Raw genomic sequence first — 20,288 nt, forward strand, 5'->3', positions numbered from 1 at the left:
AAGTCAGCAAAACGCTTTAGGGCCTTGTAAATGCGCGCGATTTCGAGCAAAGCAAACATAAGGAAATTATAGTTTTCGCTATTTGTTGACGTTTGTCAGCGTTTAAGAGTCTTTCTCACGAAAAAAGCATTTTCTTAAAAATTCGTAGTTTTTTTTCCTTCAAATTTTTTCAGGGCCACAATTGATTAACTAACTACCCGGACTCTGAATTTCATGGTCATTGAAAAACTGTGACATTATCTTCTATAAGCCCAAACTTGAGTAAACATTGAAGTTTTTTAGCGTTTTGGCTGAGTTTGTGCTTTGGGAGTTGTCTATTGTTTCTAGTCTGTCATTATACAGCATTCTTGTTCAGCACGCGTGCAATGACCACGCTTGGCTGACTTCCGAATGCTCACCGAGATATTCCCGTCACGAGTTGGTTTGATTATTCGCTTGCATTAAACATATGAAAAAATGATATTTTTTTAATAGTAAGTAGATTTAGTGTGTAGCACTTCTTGATTTTTTTGCAAAGTCACAAGAAGCACGAGAATTGATTAAAAATTGTGAGTTAAACCTGTATGTATCAAGCCATGGCCTGTCTCACTGTACCAAACTGATCATATCTCGGTGAGCATTCGGAAGTCAGCCAAGCGTGGTCATTGCACGCGTGCTGAACAAGAATGCTGTATAATGACAGACTAGAAACAATAGACAACTCCCAAAGCACAAACTCAACCAAAACGCTAAAAATCTTCAATGTTTATTCAAGTTTGGGCTTATAGAAGATAATGTCACAGTTTTTCAATGACCATGAAATTCAGAGTCCGGGTAGTTAGTTAATCAATTGTGGCCCTGAAAAAATTTGAAGGAAAAAAAACTACGAATTTTTAAGAAAATGCTTTTTTCGTGAGAAAGACTCTTAAACGCTGACAAACGTCAACAAATAGCGAAAACTATAATTTCTATATGTTTGCTTTGCTCGAAATCGCGCGCATTTACAAGGCCCTAAAGCGTTTTGCTGACTTGCAAGGACCCATCTGTTATAAGGATGCTCAAAATAAAGAGATGAATCTCATAGTTTATTAGATATAATCCGTGTAAAGTTTGCTTATCATTTTCGCATAAATTATGACCTAAATTTGGAAACCGCTGAATTTCTCGAATTGGGTCTTTGCGATTTTGGTGAAACTCTGTTCAGCGCAAGGCACAAATGCGCGCTATGTGTACCCGAGAGATTTTCACGAAAAAATGCCTGCAACAGCAGATTTTCGACTCAGACCTCAAAGGGGAGTGGCATTATAACCACGTGACATTTACTCCGATCGCCAAAAATTTTACGTTATATTGTAGATTGATCTATATGTTATCCATTCTATGTGTTAGACTTACGATAAAAGTAAAGGTGGGGATACCAGAAAGCTTCAAAGTAGGAGGGTACTCCCCCAAAAAAACTGGGTCGAGTCACCTTAAATTAATGAAATAACAGCAACAAAATTAACTGTACCTTTTAACAGGCAACCTCAAACTGTACCTTAAATGTGTGCTTTTGAGCGTTGAAGAGTAATAAAGTTTAAGAAAACACGCTGATCCTGTCGGTTGATTAAACTACTTTAATTTATCTAGAAATGGTTAGGAGTCGAATAAGTTTTTAATTTTTCGAAAGTTACAAGCCGGTCCTGATTAATTCGAATGATTCTTCTTAGTTCATCGCTTTCCAGATGCTCGAAGATGCAATTAATTCATGTCAAGAAATGCCTGTTATTTCTGATAAACTACACCAGCGTAGTGCCGTGAGGACTTGAAATGAAAACTTCGGTACCCATTTGCCAATACTTACTGGTCACTATATAGTATAATAACGACACCTGACTGTTAATTTTGTTCAACTTTTTAATGAGCGGTTAAAATCAATTTCCTATGACTAATGGATATAAGCAAATTCATTCGTTGTAGTGCTAACAATTAAATTCTCTTTCAATTTACATGTAGAACATTAACTGATGTTATCACCGTGTATATCTCACCAAAAAATCGTCTTCTTTTGAGACACACCCTTAACCGGGGAGCCTGTGACGAGTAGGCTCCTCCGAGTCGATCAAAAAGTTTGACCGATATAAAAAGAACAAGAGCTGTCAGGAGAAGGGGTTTGTGTTTTTCCTTTAACTTTAGAGAAAGGATTAAACTCGCCGCATGCGAATTGTTATTTAATTGCTTCCGATAGTTGTACAAGCAATAAAAATTAAGTTCTCATTATATTTCTATATAATGGTACAAATACACACCAATCAAGTACCAATCAAGAAGTCAGTGCCCTTTTTAGTTAATTGATTAATTTAACAACTTGTAAATAACTATAATATTCTGCTTTGGGTACAATAAATTTGTTGTTGTTGTTGTTGTTGTTGTTGTTGTCAAATTAATGCATTTATAGATATCATGACCTACAATACCATGTACATATAGGGTACTTATGCAGAGAAGATCTTATGAAATGTCATTTTAAGATCTGTTGTCACTCAGGAAGCGTTGGCGTTATATAATATTAGGGTTGCGTGAGATCTAAAGTGGTTTAAGTAATTAAAACATTTTCGAGGTCATTTCAGTTCATCACGTTAGTTCTCAGTGGTCCAAGATGACTGCGCTGAATTCTTCGGATCCAAACTTCGATTTTTACCTTTCGATAATTCAAGACAAAGGTTACTGGTTAACTTTAGTATTCGTTGGATTTTTTGTGGCGTTCGTGATCATTATAGGAAACTTGGTTCTCCTCTTCATAACTTACAAGGATCCTCGAAAAACCCTTCGTACTCCGCCATGTTTATTGATCACCAATCTAAGCGCCTCTGACTTGCTTCTTGGGCTGTTAAACGTTTCTCTCGTGGCGGTGAGAGATGTGTATCGTTTTAAGCAAGTAAATATGCCTTTCCTTGGATTATTTAAGGCAATCATGTATACTGTTTTCATTACAACTATCTTCGTCAGTGGTTACTCAATAGTAGCTATGTCAACAACTTGCTTTGTGGCGATTAACAAGCCAATGGAATATAAGACCATCATTACTAAAAAAAGAGTTAAGATATTCATCGGTGTATTATGGCTGATTTCTTTATCGACCTGTGTTCTACCTGTGGCGAACGTGCCTGAGAAAACTTATACGATGATTTATCTTCACACGCACGCAACTGTACCAGCCATTTTGTTGACTGTGATTTACACGAATGTATTCCGCGCTCTCGCGAGACGTACACGCGAAGTTCAACGAGAAGGCTACAACTCTGTAGCGAAGAACGCTCTGGAACGTGAGAAAAAAATGGTAAATGCCATTGTTATAATTCTTGGATTATTCTACATCACATACATGCCTCAGTACATAACTCTTCATCTACTGCACTTCTGCGAATCATGCGAGAATTCGTTAACTTTCCACATGATTGATGTAGCCCTGTCTAGATTTTTATATATAAGTTCCGCTATCAATCCCTTCGTATATGCTTGGAGAGTACCGAAGTATCGCCAGGCCTTTCAAGATTGCTGGAAGATGTACCGTGGTAAACTTAGAATTACCTCTCACAAATCATTCGCACTTCAATCGCGGCGTCGAACGTTTTTGGATGGTAGGAGCAGAGCGCAAAGCGATCCAACTGAATCAACCAACCTTTAAATTATTCAATAAGTTATTCTTGTTGTCTCGGAAGACAATATTTCAAGCTCTCTCGTATCTCGCTCGCTTTTACTATAAATTTAAAAATAAAGAAACTGTAATTATTGCAGTTTACAAGCTCTGGAACGACGGAAAACGCGCGTTACTTGTTGTTATGAACAAGAAAACAAAATCTCCACAAGTGGGCCTTTAATTAATGCACTTTGGTAGATCATGGCCGCTTCAAAGGATGTTCGGAAAAAGTCAACAAACAAACTTCAAGGTTATTCTTAGGGTAATTACATTCATTTGGTGAACATTGGAATCGAATAATTAAGTAGTTTTAAATGAAAAATGCTTTTATAGATCCTGAACCCGTTACATCCTTTTGCCGTATCTTGCACCTTGGTCAGCTAAGCTTCTTAATTCTGACAAAAATCCTTAATACTCCTAAATGTTACTACTTTAGCAAAAGCAAAATGGCGAGCAAGTCACGTAGCTGATAAAGAAAGATCAATAAACCCAGATAAAATCAACCTTTTGTTGAGGTCTTTTGGAAAATGACGAACTTCATTATTGTGTTTATTTTTGTTTTCGTGCTTTATTTGCCCCTGTAGTTGGGAGAACAATTTTATCGTTTTAATGTAGTGTAAAATTTTCTATGTTATGAACTTTTCCACAACTGACAAAGGAATGGAGAAGAAAACTCCTTTTTGTCAGAACTGAGAGAACGGAGCATATAATGAAGTGAAGGAGGGCGCACCCGTTAGAGATGACTCGAGATCGTTCTCGCGTGATACCCACTCCTCTTTCGGTTTTTTCTTGTAAGTTCCGCATGATTGTTATGTGCGCTGTAGCCTCCCACGCAAACTATCCAAGGAATTCAACACGCGCCCCCAGAAAGATCTGCTCGGAAGGCTAAATTTCCTACGTACGGTTACTCGAAATACTCCTCTGTCCTGCAAAGGTTCGGATTTCCAAAAAAGGGTCACTCAAGGTAAACTCTGACTGGTGGGATGGATAAGAAAGTGTGGATGGGTGACCAACCTTGAATAACCTGTCTTGTAGACTCCTATTTTTTTGTTTCATTTCTCTCTCTGTCTCTTTTTTTTAATGCGCCGATGGCATAACATATTTGGTATAATTTTATATTGTCGATGTACAGATGGCAACAGTCGCCCTGTTTCTAGGTTCTTCGCCTACGTTGACAGCAAGAAGGATCCTAGAAACGAAGTCAGGCCTTTTAAGTCAATCCTTTTCAATCACTTTACAGTGTTAAAACACTTTACGAACTCAGTATTTTGATGAATAAAACACAAATTTTTGTTCTTCGGGTATCAATTTCTTGGTATGTGTCTTCACTTGAGTCCTTTTCTATTAATCCAGTTTGTTTTCTATAAACTTCCTATCCTGTCATAGTGAGTTTCCTAGGCGGTGTTTTTTTTATATATATATATTAAAGCATAACAAGTTAAGTCTTGAAGCAGTTCAACTTCCCGACGAAAAACGAAAAAAAAGGACACCTTACTTGGTCCGCAATTCATCCTGTAATATTGCCTGAATTATTTCGTTACGGGCTGAAATTTTTACTAAGCCGACCAAAAAAAAAAACAAAATTGTCTTTCAATTACCTATCAATTCATGACTTAGCATACTTTCTTTATATAGGCCTGTGTCAATACTGGCTTGAATGCGGTTTGGATATATACTAGTCGGCTCCTTTCACAGACAAAAACATCAAATATCATGGCCTTGAGCCAGCCAAGGTCTTAATACGTAGTATCGTGCATTAGCGCAAGGAAAGCCATGTACAACTCTTCAGTCTTGATGAAAACTTCACTGATAAAATATCTATCCGGGGTTTTTCTGCAGGCAATTCACAACAAGTTTTGACGCTGCAGCGTTCAGCACTCAACTGTATGTAATGAAAGCTTTCTCGTAAGAATTTTGCCATTAATGATACACTAAAAATATATGATGACTGTGAAATATATCTTATTTTTATGCTCATTCTTGGACAATAGATTTCATGTTGCCGTGCGTCGTTTCATCAATAGATAACAAATGACGTCAAAATGGGTAAAAACAAAAAAGTGCTGGGAGTGTCACGTCTCTCACTGGTTCTTGGTCACTGGTGTCCTCACCCAAGAGAGAATAACGTCATCTGTGATCTGTTACTAAACAGGCGCACGGCAAAATGGAATCTATTCGTTGCATAAAATCCATTAAAAAAGAAAAGAAAAAATAGAAGAAGAAAAACAAACTTTCCCCCAACCGCAACCACTCGACTTTTGCAGGATTTGTGCCAGTTTAGGTATTTTCCTAGTCACAAACGCTACGTTTCGTCTTTGCTTTTTCGTTTCTTTGTTATCTTACTTGTAGATAGTCTTTCCCGAGCCGGGTGCGTTTCAAGGCCTTCACTTGCTCAAAGAACCAGAATAATCGTGCAAACATTTTCCGAACTGCGAGTGTCACACGATGCAACTGTTGTGAAGATTTCCTCCACTAGGCTCAAGTCGCCAAGAACTTTTTTGTGTTGGTTTTTCCGTGTTTCGTACATGTAAACAGCTCCTGCTCAGGTTTTTTCGAGACCTTCACTTGCTTAATCCAAAATAATCTCGCAAACATTTTCTGAAAACTACCCGCCATGTTGAACAAAACAAAGAAAACAAGTTCTGACGTCACCTGTGTGTCTGTACTCCGTTAGATCGTGAGCAACAACCAATCACACAATAAGCGTGCGCAGCATTTACTATATTGAAAGATTTTTTACATATCATATTTCATAAATACAGTGATAATTATACAATTACGTTTTATCCTACATGTACAGTTTTAAATTCTAACAAGTACTTAGGACAGCCTAATATATCATAGGTAATATTGTCTACTGCTTCGCGTAACAGTCCGGCTCTCCTTGCAAACAACGTCATTACAAATAACAATACTACAATTCTGAATTATCGCATGCAATGTATAGCTTCCTCCTTACAAATTTTAATAGTTCCTTTATCCTCTCGGAGTGTCATTTTTTTTTGAAAATTTTTAAGTAGAGCAGTTCATATTGCAATGTCTTAAGGTAATTTCGGTGACTTTTTTGGTTTTGCGTTCGTTGCCCTTGCGCGGAATGGTTAGAATATCCTTCTTCTTTTTGGGTTCTCAGTTCGAAAGTAAATCTAAGATCGTTCGTGATCGCTCAGCGCATTTCCCCGCACTTGGGAGCCACTTCAACGTACCTGTCTCGTGATTAGATCCTTATTCAGAATAGTTCTTTTGCTACAACGTTCCACGACTCCTAAACGACTCCTTCGATTTTGGTTTCATGGCAAATTGTACCCCAATTGTACAAACAAATCCAACGTCTGTACGGATGTCCTAATAAGTTATTATATCAAGTGAAACCCTGGATACTGTAAAATTCCGAAAATAAGCCCCTACAAACATAAGCCGGCCCCAAACACGCAACGCAAAAACCCCTCCGTTTAATCGCTCCTCCGAATATAACTTCCCGGGGGCTTGTACTTGGAAATTGCCCTCAAATACAGTGTAGAAAAAAGCAGAAACGGTAAGCTAGCCCAATCAATTTTGAAGTGAAAAAAGTAAGCCCCTCAAAAAATAAGCCCCTCAAAACGGGTCTTTGAAAAATATAACCCCCGCATCTTATTTTCGGAATTTTACGGTATATCTACGTTCATGATGAGGGCTTGATTTTCCAATCGCCACTTTCAGTCTTGATACGAGACATAAGAAATTTAGAATTGATCTGTAATACATTATTTCACTGATACTCATTCTAGATTTTTAGTCAAGGTGCACCCAGTAGTTAACCTATGCATTTATGTGAATTAATTGAAAGCAAGAACCAAAGTTTTTTCAGGCTAAAATTGTCAAACAGTTGACGCAAATCCCGCTCCTATGATGGGTGCACATTCTTAGACGACGTAGATGTAGACGCAAGCCTGGGTTTGAGGCATAATATAGCATTTTGCAACGAGGACGTTGTAGAGATCATAAATGTAATACCTGATAATTTCAGCTGTCAGCAACAAAGTACGGTGATAACAGAGTTAAGTTTACGGAAAACGGCAAACGCGAATTTTTACCACGTGACCAAGTTTTCCCGTCACTTGTCTTTTACTGGTAATTACTTCTACAAAAAATGGTAGTTTCACGCTAGTTTTATTTATAAGATTTAGTTAGCACAGTTTTCACCTGCTCATTAAAGAAAAATTCTCAACTTGAATCTGACGTTCGCCGTTTGCCGTAAAGTAACGTGACTCTAATTCTCTGATCTAATATTTGTTCTGTTACAACAAATTAAGTTTTAGTCAATTCGTCTTAGCACATACATGTCAGAATTCGTTAGTAGCAATCTAAATTTGAAAGATTTTGCAATATATATTCTCTCTAAGGAAAATTTACTTGCATGGCCTTATAATAGTATTTTCGTTACGTGTGTATAGTTATCAGATAAATAATAAATATGTATTTGAAATGGTATTCAAAGGCCTGAAGAAATGCTGATCTCATTGGTATTTGTCCGAGTTGACAGAAATCTGAATCTCACATCCTTTGGGAGCATTTTAAAACAATCTTTTAACGCTCGACGATATTTTGGTACCCTCCAGGCGTAGATGAACGGGTCAACAGCAGAACTAATGAACAAAAATCGCGATAGGACTACGTCAATTTTATGAAAAGTTAACGATTCGCCACATGCCTTACAGAGGTACAGCAAATGGAGTGTGATGTATTGTGGAATATAAGTGATGTAAAACATTGTCAGAACAGTTATAATCGTGATTACCATATTTCTTTCCCGTAGAAGGTTATGGCTTGTTCCTAGTTCTGATTCCTTGAAGCTTTGGCGAGCCTCACTCGTGTGTCTCGCGAGAGCTTGAAAGACTTTCACGTAAGTCATCGTGAGTAATATGGCGGGAATTGTAGCATGCGTGTGAAGATAAATCAATGTGTAGGTCTTCTCCGGTATGTTTGTTGCTGGTAGAAAGGACATGAGCAAAGCGGTTGTCCATATCAGTCCAATCGAAACTTTGATTCTTCTTGTTGTAACTGTGTTCTTGTACAGAATAGGCTTGTTAATAGCAAAATAACATGTAACGGACATCGCTATTATTGTTGCGCTACTGACAAACAGCGTCGAGCAGACAATAGTGTAGATAACAGCCTTGAAGACTTTAACGTGAGGCATGATAGCCCTTTGGTATCGATACACATCTCGTAAAGCCACTAGAAACACAGCCACAGAACCCTGTAGAAATTCCGCCGCGCTTAAGTTCGCTATAAGAAAACTCGGTGGAGTACGGAATGATCGTCTTGGGTCCTTGTAAATCGTAAAAAGTAAAACAGCGTTTGATAAGGCAATCATGACCGACAAAATCATGCCAGCTATCGCTAAGCCTGACCAGAACTCAGGAGCATCTATGATGTCAGCATAAAAATCGTACTCATCCTCGGTAGAATTGCCCATTGCCAAATGTAATCTTCCGTAGAATTACAAATCTTCTTAGACGGCGGGTTCCTGAAATGACTTCTATTTCTTACAATTCTTAAACGTTTACAGTTTTCGTTAAGTGAAGGTCAGTCACGTACAATCTTACGTAGCCTTGACCATTTGAAAGTTTCACACTTTACGATATCTGAATTTACAGCTTGAAGTCCGATGGGAACTAACCGTTGTTGATGTGAGATGAATTTGATTAATTTTCTCTGTTTCATTCATTGGCTGAATGAGAACTTTTGAAGCCAATGGGCCAATAGCAAGGTAAATATGGCAAACTGAATAGAAATTACTGGAAACAGCGTTACACTAGCTTTTAGGAAATGAATGCCAATTAAACAATAGATTTTCTTTGAAAAACAAACGACATCACACCTTTATTCATAGATTTGATGAGGCTGTTGTGATCATATAATAGTTTATGAAAATTCTTCCTAAAGGTTGCCAAGAATATATCCGGATGTGACTGGGATTTAATTAAAGAGACTTAAAATGATTTGGAAATCTTATAATCAGTAGGGAAATACATTACTTCGCCGGAGTGCTCAGCTGAATCGCTTTTGTAAAATGTAAAAAAGGATCATAACTGGCTTAAAATACTCGCATTTTGGCAAAGAAAGCTGCATTTTGAAACAAATTAAAATTTTACCTCAAAGTTTCTCGGCCAATGATCAGAAGTTAGCAAAAAAAAGGGGGTAATTTGCCGCCACTGTCTTGTTTTCCCACGCTTTTTGGAGGCGAGGTAAATGAATCCTGCGCGTTATCAGCAACCTAGTTTCCACTCTCTCTCTCCCTTCTCATACGAGAGAGATCAGGGAACACTGGGAACGAGGTTGGTTTGTCAGCTTTTCAGTTTTCATACTACTACGGATAAATGAACTGTTTCTTTCGATGACAGTTGATATGAATTGCGGGTAAACATAAAGCGACGGGTTTTGAGGCCTGTTTGTATGAGGTGAGTCAGCCCGGTTAACCTGGGACTGGCCCGCTTTACCGAGCTGGCTAGGCTCATGCATTGTTTCCTCATAAATTTTCGTCGTTTTTATATGGGGAAGAGGGCTGACCCGCTTGCCGAGGGACATCGTAGTTACCCTAGTCGAGATCAACTCGGCAAGCTGGCTAGTCCTCTTCCTCATATAAATTAACACAGAAAAAATTTTTTGAGGAAACAAGGCATAAGCCAAACCGGTCCGGTAAAGCAGGCTACCTAACCGGGCTGGTTATCCTCGTATAAACAGGCTCTTATGTTGTAGACTAAGGTTAAAATAAGCCTGTTTTCTCTAACACATTTGCTTCGAAAACGTTTGCTGTTTAAATGTTTGGAGCCAACCATTATAGTTCCATGATTTTCCATTCTTTATATTTCTTGGATGTCGCGCTGTAAAATAAGCCACCGAAAAGTACTTTTCTTTTTTATTTATAGCACTGTAGCTGTACGAAGTAGTCCTTAATTTTAAGTCGCGCATGATCAAATCCCGTTAAAGTGTGGCCAAAATCATTGATTGAAGTGATCACTCTCTGGCAGTCCATTCCGTTGTATCATTGTTATAGACAAAAAAAAAGATACCACTATTTTTGATCGATTGGTCTCAAGCTTAATCTCCTTCTTACTTAAGATTATCTACCAGAACTGCCAAAACGGTAGAGCTGTTTATTGATTCAGCAACATGATGTCATAAATCCCTGATGCGTGAGACTCGACTCCTACCACTGTCATTCGCGCATGAAGTTAATGGCCTCTGTTTCAGTGCATAGCACCATTCAAAAGGATTCACTTGAGCACCTTGGATAATAAAATTAGCCGTGTATAATACTTATTACCTAATGTTGATCGTATCTGCTGGTGATAAGTTGATATCTGACCAATAGGATCACGCTATTCAGTAAACCGTAACGGATTGTTTTAGTTACCTCATCTCCCCGGAATACTGCTGCATTCCTTTCCGAGGAAGTAATCTCGTTTTGGAGAACTATTTTGTGGCTTGATAAAGTGAAACGCCGCTAGAAAAGTTTATTCCTCTTCTCGTAGCAGGCAGAACTGAGAACCTCTTATTCTCTCCTGGAGAGTTAAATTATCATGGAACAGAGCGCCTCCTATCCGCATTGGGACAGAAGCTCAGTCGTCAGTGGGTACTCGATCCGAGGGGAAAGGTTTTCCTGATTTTTACCGAGGGTTAGGTATTGCGCTCATTTAGATTTAGACAAGTTTGTGCTTGAATTTTGTCTTCTCAAAGTTTTACTTAGCCGCTATTAACTAACTATTCCCCTTAATGAAAATCGTGATGACAGGGTAGTAAATCAGTACTGTTAGTTAAGGATTTCTTTTTCTCGTAACATGTCTACTAGAATTTATGTTTAAGTTTATACTCGAAGTAATAAGATAAAGCTGCACTCAGCAAAGATACTAACTGATATCACTGCAGAGAAGATATGTTTAACTAAGTTGTGAGGTTATTTCAATGTATAAGGTAACGGCTTATATCTCGCCCAGTAACTGAGTTCCAAAGTGTATAAGTTTGTTTTGGTTTTTAAGCCGGACTGCCGGTACCCGCTTTCCTGGGATTTTCATCAATTATCCGGCACGACCGCGGTAGGAAGTTACACTAAAAATTTAATTCGTTTTAACATGAGGCTGTATGTTATTTCGCTGTTTTTTAGTGTCAGTAAAGATTTAAAAATTATTTTAAACTTAATCCATAATAGGTACGGATATTGAGGGTTCATCTTCCACTTAACAACCGTTAAATAAGTACCTGTTGCTCGAGGATTTCAACTTCAAACAAATTAGTTAAGCTCAGTACAAAGAGAGAAACTGGCGTTAACTTAGCCATTACTATATTATCACTAGTTATTTTAGCTCTTATTGTCAGTTATTTATGTATTAAAGCCGCAGTTTTGTTTTCAAGTCTCAAGCGATATCGCTACTCTAATTAGCTGTTTGGGAATATACTGATAGAGTAACTTGAAGGTAAATGATGATCATTTTGAGGATTTTCCTTTTTTCTTTTAGTTGCTTAATCTGCAAAATACGATGTTAAAACAGGATTAATAGCAGGAACTAACTGGAAACTTTTTAATTTGACTTTTGACTTGAGTTGTATAATATTGTATTTTTTGTCACTAAGAAAAGGGTAAAAGTTTCAAGCACATGTTTATCATTTGCTAGTTGCTTTTGTCCCGTTTCTTAACTTGACATTATGGCAGGCGTAAGGAGGAAGAACAACAAAACGGTAGTTTGTTGACAGTCAGAATTACAGACACAGAGTAGATCACCAATCACAAAGGGTGGATTTTGAGCTGAATGCTGGACCCAAGCTCGCGATCGCTTTGGTATACATTACCAATGCGGGATTGGCTAAAATGTTTTCGCGCATTTTTCTCAACGTTACTACTACCCTGCCTGGTTCCGGATGTCCGTTCTTATTAATTCATGTAACTGTGATGAAACAAACAGCGTCCACCATTTGAATTTGTTGCTTTATCTATGGTTATAGGAAAAGAAAAAACCCTCTGGTATCCAGGGTACAACCGTACAGAAGTAACTCCAAAATTACTTGAAACTTTTTCGTTAGTATTTTCCCACGCTATGAGACTGAAATATTGATTGTTCCCCTAAGCCGTCTATCTGCACCTGCTGGAAATTAGAGAGGTAGTTAGGTGTAGGAAGCCTATGATTTAAAAGGGGCAGCCCAAAATACTCAAATGTTGTTGTTACTTAATGTTTTATTGTCGGTAGTGCGTCACCTATTCTGCTTGATAAGGTTATCCGATGAAAACCGAGGAGGGATGTAAAGCGAGAGGAGGGGGCTCATTCGGAACTGATATCGAACGCGGGGGAGATGAGTGTGTTCTTATAGGAAGAGACTCAGAAAAATTGTAGAAAACGAGTTACTTTCTTAAAGCTATTTATTTGTTTCTAAACTGAAATAAAATAAAATTTGGCTCAAGTATTTTTTTTTTGTATTTTCTCCTCAACCTCGCTCCCAGAATACTCTCCAACTTTTCTGGAAATGCAAGACGGCCTGAGAACAAGGCTGCCTTCTTCTACGCTTCCTTTAACTGTGAAGTTTTCAAAAGTCAGGGGCACCCAACGGCAATTTTCGTGAAAATATCTGTTCAGAAGACGATTTGAGAACTAGAATTTTCGGAACATTTGTTGTAAAATTTCTTGCTTGACTGCCTCTCCTAGGATTTCCGAACATCTACAAAATGGTATATAATACCCATTTTACATGGATATTTACCCTAAAAAAGGCCACCTAGAATTTTCGGGAGCCTTTTCCTGGCTGAAATTTTCGAAAAGGTAAGTTTTGATCCCTATAATTTTCGGATCACTAGACTTTCAGCTAGGAAATCCGAACAGATGAAGAGTTTTTAGGGGATAAAAATATGCCTATATCTACCGTTTAAATACTAAAATACGTTCAACAATGCTATGTTAAGTGGTTTTGAACTATATCCTCGTTGGGTGCCCCTGAAAAGTGTAATGTGTTGTCTATGGCTTATTAAAAAAAGTTATTAGTGACGCCGTGATTTAACATTTAAGGGATATATCTTGTTCTTCCCTAGTTAAACTGGCAAGGCGTCAGTCAAATAGCTCCGAACTGTGTTTTTCAGTTTGAATAACCTAGCTCTAATACTTTTTATATACTCTGCGTCACGCTTTTTGATAAAGAGAAAAGTCAGAGCTTGTTTCACTTTTATATGGGGCTTTGTACTGTTGCCAAGGAAACAGCGTTGTCGGTCTCTTCGCCCCATGGATAACATTTCATTTAAAATTTTAGTTAACAGTGGGAATTACTACCTATAATTGGGATTTGCAATAAATATGTTGCGGTTATTGTTGAGTTTTGTTTCATTCATTCCTGCTGACGTTATGCACAACTGAGCCCTGTTTAGACTTCTATTTGTATCCACTTTTTTAAACTTTTAAGGACTAGGATAAATGAATCTAAACCTCAAAACCCATTTATATGTCCGTCTGATCAGCTAAGTAAAAAGGGATTTTAAGCCATGTTTATGAACATAGCCAATGTAACTTATTGCTGGTAGCCTTACTTTTCTTTTACTCTATCCGCCGTCTAAGCACAAGTCGGCCATTGCGGTCTGTTAAACGATCAGGCCCCGGTTGTTCAAGCATTGGATAGCGCTATCTATAGGTTAAATCACTATCCAGCTTAGACGTATTGGACAAACTAATTGCACTATCCACTGGATAGTGATTTGTCCGGTGGATAGCGCTATCCAGCCTTTGAACAAGCCAGACCTCTCTCTAGAAGCGAGAAAGTGGTCTGTAGCACTATTAACAAAAAGTAAACACGCGCTTGCAAATCCATAACAAAGTTTGTTTGTCTTGGGCTCTTGTCCATTCTACAGCACTTGAATTGTTCTTTTCACTTCTTCTCCTTGTGGTGCTAGGTGGAAAAAGAAAATAGGGTTTTGTTTCGTGCTGGTTTCTTTAATTTTTTGCCATTCAGAGAGGAGAAAATATAAAACTCGGTTTATAATGTCCAAAAACGCAGGCAAGTGCTTAGCATGGAATCTCTACCCTTATGTCATTTTGCGCATCGGATATCCGTAGACTGTATTATACTTTTTTTATGTTATCATTTCCAGTCTGTATTTTGGCTGACCAATTTGTATACCTCCCACAAATTTCCGGCAAAATCGATCTAAAAATAAACTGTTCTTCATGTTCACCCACTATAACCTTGTGCATTTACACAGCACATGAAGATGGAGATTGGTAGGGCCTTGTGTGCTGGTTTGGTGATCTTTTATCTAAGTATACTTTTCTGGACATATCTCTTCAACCTAGAAATTTGAGGGTTCTAATGAGAAAAATACCACAGTGGTTCCTTAAATCTGAATATAAAAATGACTGGCATAGAACTATAGGAGACACTACATCAGAATCTCAGTACCAAACAAAGGAAAAATACCTCTCAATATTTCATTCCTGAACACTATACCAGCATGAGCCCCATTCTTGCTGAGGTACACTTGAGCCTTCGTTCCATCGTTGGCAGTCATCGTGTGTACAAATCCGCCCTTAGAATGCGCCGCCTTGTTCACTGTAATTGGTTGGTTAAGCGTGGGCTGATTTGCAGTTTTAATGCTATCCTTTGGTGGTACCGGTGCCATTACCGAAGCAGGGTTTTTGGCGGGAATTGCAATCAGTGGCTTTCCTTTTATGGATGTAGCGTTATTTGCGGCTTGAACATCTTGATTTGTGATTTTTAATGGTTTGTTTTCGAGCGGCATTACCGAAGCAGGGTTTTTGGCGGGAATTGCAATCAGTGGCTTTCCTTTTATGGATGTAGCGTTATTTACGGCTTGAACATCTTGATTTGTGATTTTTAATGGTTTCTTTGTGAGCGGCGTTACCGAAGCAGTGATTTTGGCGAGAGATGTAGCCAGTAGCTTTGCCTTTGGAGATACAGCGATAGTTAAGTTTGAGGGGAGGGCATCTTGCTTTTTCACCATTAATGGAGATGTAGTTGGAGGTTCAATCAATGCTCCTTCTGCGCTGGAAACAACTGTACTGTCTTCAATCAACCCAGGTTTCTTCACAACAACACCAGGTTGCGTATTATCTTTTAGTGGTGGATTCATTGTCGGTAGAGGACCTTTAAAGAAGAAAAAACCCGTCAAGTTTTTATTTTTCGTTCACCCGGACGATCAAACTCAACCTACTTTTGATGTATTTTTTGTTAGCTAAATTACAGCAAATGTATGGCATCAGAAGGCACCTCATTCTCTCTTTTATATGGTTTATCAGTCCTGTTCCATCCACGTTTAAGTAACAGAATACGTTGCATGTCGTGTGTCTACATACATTCCATGCGCACCCCGCCCACTGAAGGAAATTTACTTGACAATTTTAATAGGAAAAATTTATTTGCTCATGTCCATAACTCGACAAATTTGGTATCGCAAACGTCGTTTCCACACGCATCAGAAATGACTCTGAACAGCACAGAGAGCTTGGAAATCACCGTGCTAAGAAGCAAACTAAGAGCAAGTTATACACCGACACCAACCAAGACTTTGACTGCTGTGACGGCTATGTTATGCTGATTAGCACTAAACAGGGCGAAACAGCTGTCCATGGCTTCTGCAGCACGACTAAGGCAGTGCGCACGCGTGAGGTACTGGCCAGGCCATGGGTTGATCGGTCGGTGTGCCACTTACTCTTAATTTGTTTCTTATTGAACTTGCTGACACCCCGATCGGCAGTAATGCTGAACCGCCTTCACAGCGCATGTTGTGGGAACAAATGCCGTGCAGTTCACGGCCAACAGGTCCAACATGTGTAGTGTTGAGCTGGTGCTTAAAGCACGGTGCTTTTACTGGCCGAAACAGGTCAGCTATGTCAGGCTGGTGAACCCTAGGGAATGTGAAGTAAGACGTTATTAACTGATTAGAAAAAAATATCGTGTACCTCCTTCCGGGGGAACATTTTTGATGAACTCCGCAAAATCTCCTTCGTTCCCACTGGGCCTGTACCGAGCAACAGTTATGAAGCCATACCGCTTACTGACCGCGGTCCCGACTCCTAATTCGGCTGAATTGGCCCAGATCATTTGACTAAAGTGTTTGTATGGGCCACTCCTGCTCTTGGGGCCTCCTTTATCAAAGTCGTAGTTTTTAACCTCGTCATACCAGCGTTGAACCATCTCACGACAGTTGACACAATTGTCCACCATGGCACCTTCACATTTTGGAACAGGGGGTTGAAAATATGCCAGATTCTCACCTAATGAAAGTAATAGTCCAATTTCGATGTACTGAACTGATTCATACCTCGCTCTGAGGCTTGGGGAAATATGAAATTGTTAAAAGCTTAAAGAAATTGGATTGATGTCTTTTTTAATGTTGTTCAAAGGCCAATTAAATGTCGATTGGTCTTCCGAGTAAACGCTGATTGCGAATAATCAACTTGCGTAGAAGACCTAAACCGACATGATAACCTGGAACTAAACACAGGATAATTTCTGCCCTCCAGGGCCTTCTTGATAATAACCACCGAGCGCGTAGCGCGAAGTTATTTTTAACAAGGCCGGGGAGCGAGGGTATTGTCTGATTTACATTCATCATTGTAGCCTCTAAAGTGAAAGAGTAAGCAATTACTCGTAATAATGCCCACCTATCTCACCTCAGTGACCTGCTTGCCATTTAGTATTCAAAACCTGTTCAAAACAACTGAAACACCGCATTGATAATAGATGACTGGCTCTTGTGAAAGTATTGTGTTTTCTATCTTACCTATCTTGCGGTTTTGTATGGCCACTTGATCGTGTTGAAACGAATCAGTTGAAGCAAGTTGGTCAGCCCAAACTTGAGCTCCTTCAGCAAGGTCATGTGACCACATAAGCGGTGGGACGCCATGTTTGGCGCGATAGCTGTTATGTGCATCGAGGCAGTCTTGGGAAAACGGATCCAGAGCACCTGCCATAGTTAAATCATAAATAGAGCTAAATAACGCGTCGATTATGAAAGTTACAAATCTGTTATTTTTGGATGGCAATTAAAATCATCTCGTGAGTAATTCAGATTTGTATCTCGCACCTAAATTGCCGTTTCTAGAGCTAATTGGTAGAAACGGTGTTTATGGGTACTTTGCAAACACGTCGAGTGCCTGAGTGTCAGTTATAATCATTGAAATACAGTTATCCTCCGCAAAAATTCAACGCTGTGTGAAAGAAAAGCAATTAACATTTACATGTACATGCTTGAGGATAAATTTCTACTGGCCGGGTTTAAAGCCTTAAATATTGTTTTACACCAGGGCCCTGTTGTTCGAAAGACGATTAGCGCAAATCCAAGGTAAGTTGTTATAACAACTTCATATGCTATGTGTACAGTCAACCAGGATTACCCGGCTTTCCCGACTTCGCGAATAACTCGACCCATGATGCGATAAAAGGAGGGCCTTTATTTCATAGATACCCGTCTACAAATTACATCCTGTATCTAAACTCCGCCATTGGACTCGAATGCCTAAGATAGTGCCGCTTTCTGTTGAAGATGCATCACGCGCCCATTCCCCCCTCCCACAAAACGATGGCAAAGTCCTTTTACCTCTTAAGTTATATGAAGATATGACAGTTAAACTTTTCTTTAGTACCGGTTCGTGCGTTTTATTTCTTTCATTTGTTTCGCAAAAAGTGCCGGTCGAAGGAGACCTAAAATACAATAAAGCTATTTATGATCCTGAAATATATACCTTTATTTCCAGAAGCTTCTGAGTTTATAACTATAACAGGAGCTTTCCCATTTGTTGATCCTGCTGTAAAATATATAATCAGTCTTTAGAAACAATGTATCACCAACATGCTCTCTTAAAAATCTTATTTCTCTGGTAACAAAATAATTCTGCCTTGAGAGGCACTGGCGTCGAATGTTCACCAGAGAATATCATATATCCTGATATCAGCTTTAAGCACGTTGTCTTTAATTTGACAAGATAAAAGAGCAATTTTTCCTTGAAAAGTTGTTTTTCTTGACAGAAATACTTACTTGCGAAACTGGGGCATAGGGCATTAAATTGAGCGCCAACGGCTTCCATTTCGATTTTAACTAAACGAAAATTTCCTTTTTTTTTACCCTTTAAGTCCCGATAGTGACCAACATCAATTTTCTCCTTTATGAGAATAAATAAAATGATTACAAAGAGGAAAAATGCTTTCATCGTTTATGAAATTCTCTTAACTCATTCTATAAGGAAATGTATTGAGATCAGTTTGGAGAATTTGTATGTGGATATTGGGATATAACGGGTTAAACTCTAGAGTTCGGATAACAGAATGGCCTAACCGCCATTATTTACTGCTTTTTATTTAGTTAAATTCATATTTAGACGCTTCACCACATTTCCTACAGACAAACTTTAAATGCAGTTGTTCAGTGGATTACCTTCAACGACTTGTCCCACCCCATCATTAGCATTTTGCACAAGTATTGCCCTCCCTGTGGCCTCTACAGGAACTCCTTTCTTGGGTTTAGGCTCATTGGCTGGTATCCCTGTAGCAGTATGCAGATTGGGTGTGTTAATTGGTGATCTCTGATTTGCTTTGTTTTGTTGAGGTAGTACTTTATGCAGAATGATGTTCTTTATAGTGCCTTTCTCAGTTGTGGACGTATTGGCAGCTGGATGATGTGCCTTTGGAGACGTGCGACTGTGATGTACCGATGTCTTTTGGCGAGGTGCTATGAATGATGTGGGATATTTTTAGAAGTTATAAGTGCAGCAATAAAGTCTTGCACAGCGCCGTTTATCCCCGCGGAATGCAAGCTAGACTTACAAATAATTTTGAGGAAAGACTGTTGGGACTTATGATTAAAGTCTCTGTAGAAACATTTTTGAGGACTGAACTAATTTTGCTTTCTGAACGCAAGGAAGTGTTTTTAAGTTAGTTAAAGAAACATCCTTGGTTCCAGGGCGCATTTAATCACATAAGAGAAAGTAACAATGTTGTTTAGCCAAGCTTACTCTAGCCTCTGTTTTTACACACTTAAAAGTGTATATAAATCTCTTGGCTGCACCGCGAAATCAGTTTACGGTCTCTTATCCAAGTTCTGGCTTTGAAGTGGTTCATGATATATACAACTGGTTTAAAAGATATAAGAATGATTACATCTTAGGCTATATAATAGCAGTTGTTGTTAGGAAACGCCAGACCGATTGCTAACCATTAAACGAAAAATGGAATTTTACACCAGTTAAATGGGCTTGCTGGTTTGTTTTCCCTCCGTCATGTGCATATAACTTGTCTGTTCCAGGTTGTGCTTTTTGTTTATGGCTATTTGACTTTAACGTTGGTTATGGTCCTTAAAATCAAAATAATGATTAATTTTTCTACTTGTTGGACCCTTTTCCTGATCTTGGTTCTTACACACTAAAAGAAATCTTTCTTGTTTAGTATTATTAAATGCTCGAGTGAACACGTAACCTTAAATTTAGAGCATAAGTTCTCAAAATAAAGCGAGAAGAAAAACAACCGACCTTCTTGAGTAGGCGATGCTAGTCCCCAAATGATTAAACAGGCATAACCAAGTACATAAGCTTTCATTTCAATTTGATTTTGTAAGAAATTGTGTTCCTTGAAGTTAACTAATCTTCAGGCTCTAACAATTTCATAT

The 20,288-nt window shown here is 38.6% G+C and overlaps 3 protein-coding genes across 3 annotated transcripts; 1 reads left to right on the plus strand and 2 right to left on the minus strand.

Annotated features, from left to right (window-relative positions):
• Positions 1-2,550: 2,550 nt before the first annotated feature.
• On the plus strand, positions 2,551-4,908 carry LOC140933796 (adenosine receptor A1-like). The gene has a single exon (XM_073383446.1). It carries the CDS (start codon positions 2,618-2,620, stop codon positions 3,644-3,646), a length of 1,029 nt encoding a protein of 342 aa, XP_073239547.1. The 5' UTR covers positions 2,551-2,617; the 3' UTR covers positions 3,647-4,908.
• A 3,218-nt stretch (positions 4,909-8,126) lies between these two features.
• LOC140934755 (lysophosphatidic acid receptor 1-like) lies at positions 8,127-9,113 on the minus strand. Its single transcript, XM_073384326.1, has one exon. The coding sequence runs from the start codon at positions 9,111-9,113 to the stop codon at positions 8,127-8,129; it is 987 nt and encodes a 328-aa protein (XP_073240427.1).
• A 5,312-nt stretch (positions 9,114-14,425) lies between these two features.
• Positions 14,426-20,288, minus strand: LOC140934756 (uncharacterized). Its single transcript, XM_073384328.1, has 7 exons — positions 20,152-20,288; positions 19,062-19,355; positions 18,373-18,435; positions 17,412-17,594; positions 16,588-16,902; positions 15,086-15,772; positions 14,426-14,557 (listed from the first exon to the last, which is right to left on the minus strand). Exons 1-7 carry the CDS (start codon positions 20,216-20,218, stop codon positions 14,514-14,516), a joined length of 1,653 nt encoding a protein of 550 aa, XP_073240429.1. The 5' UTR covers positions 20,219-20,288; the 3' UTR covers positions 14,426-14,513.

This window comes from Porites lutea, chromosome 4, assembly GCF_958299795.1.
Source record: "Porites lutea chromosome 4, jaPorLute2.1, whole genome shotgun sequence".
NCBI classification, from domain to species: domain Eukaryota; kingdom Metazoa; phylum Cnidaria; class Anthozoa; order Scleractinia; family Poritidae; genus Porites; species Porites lutea.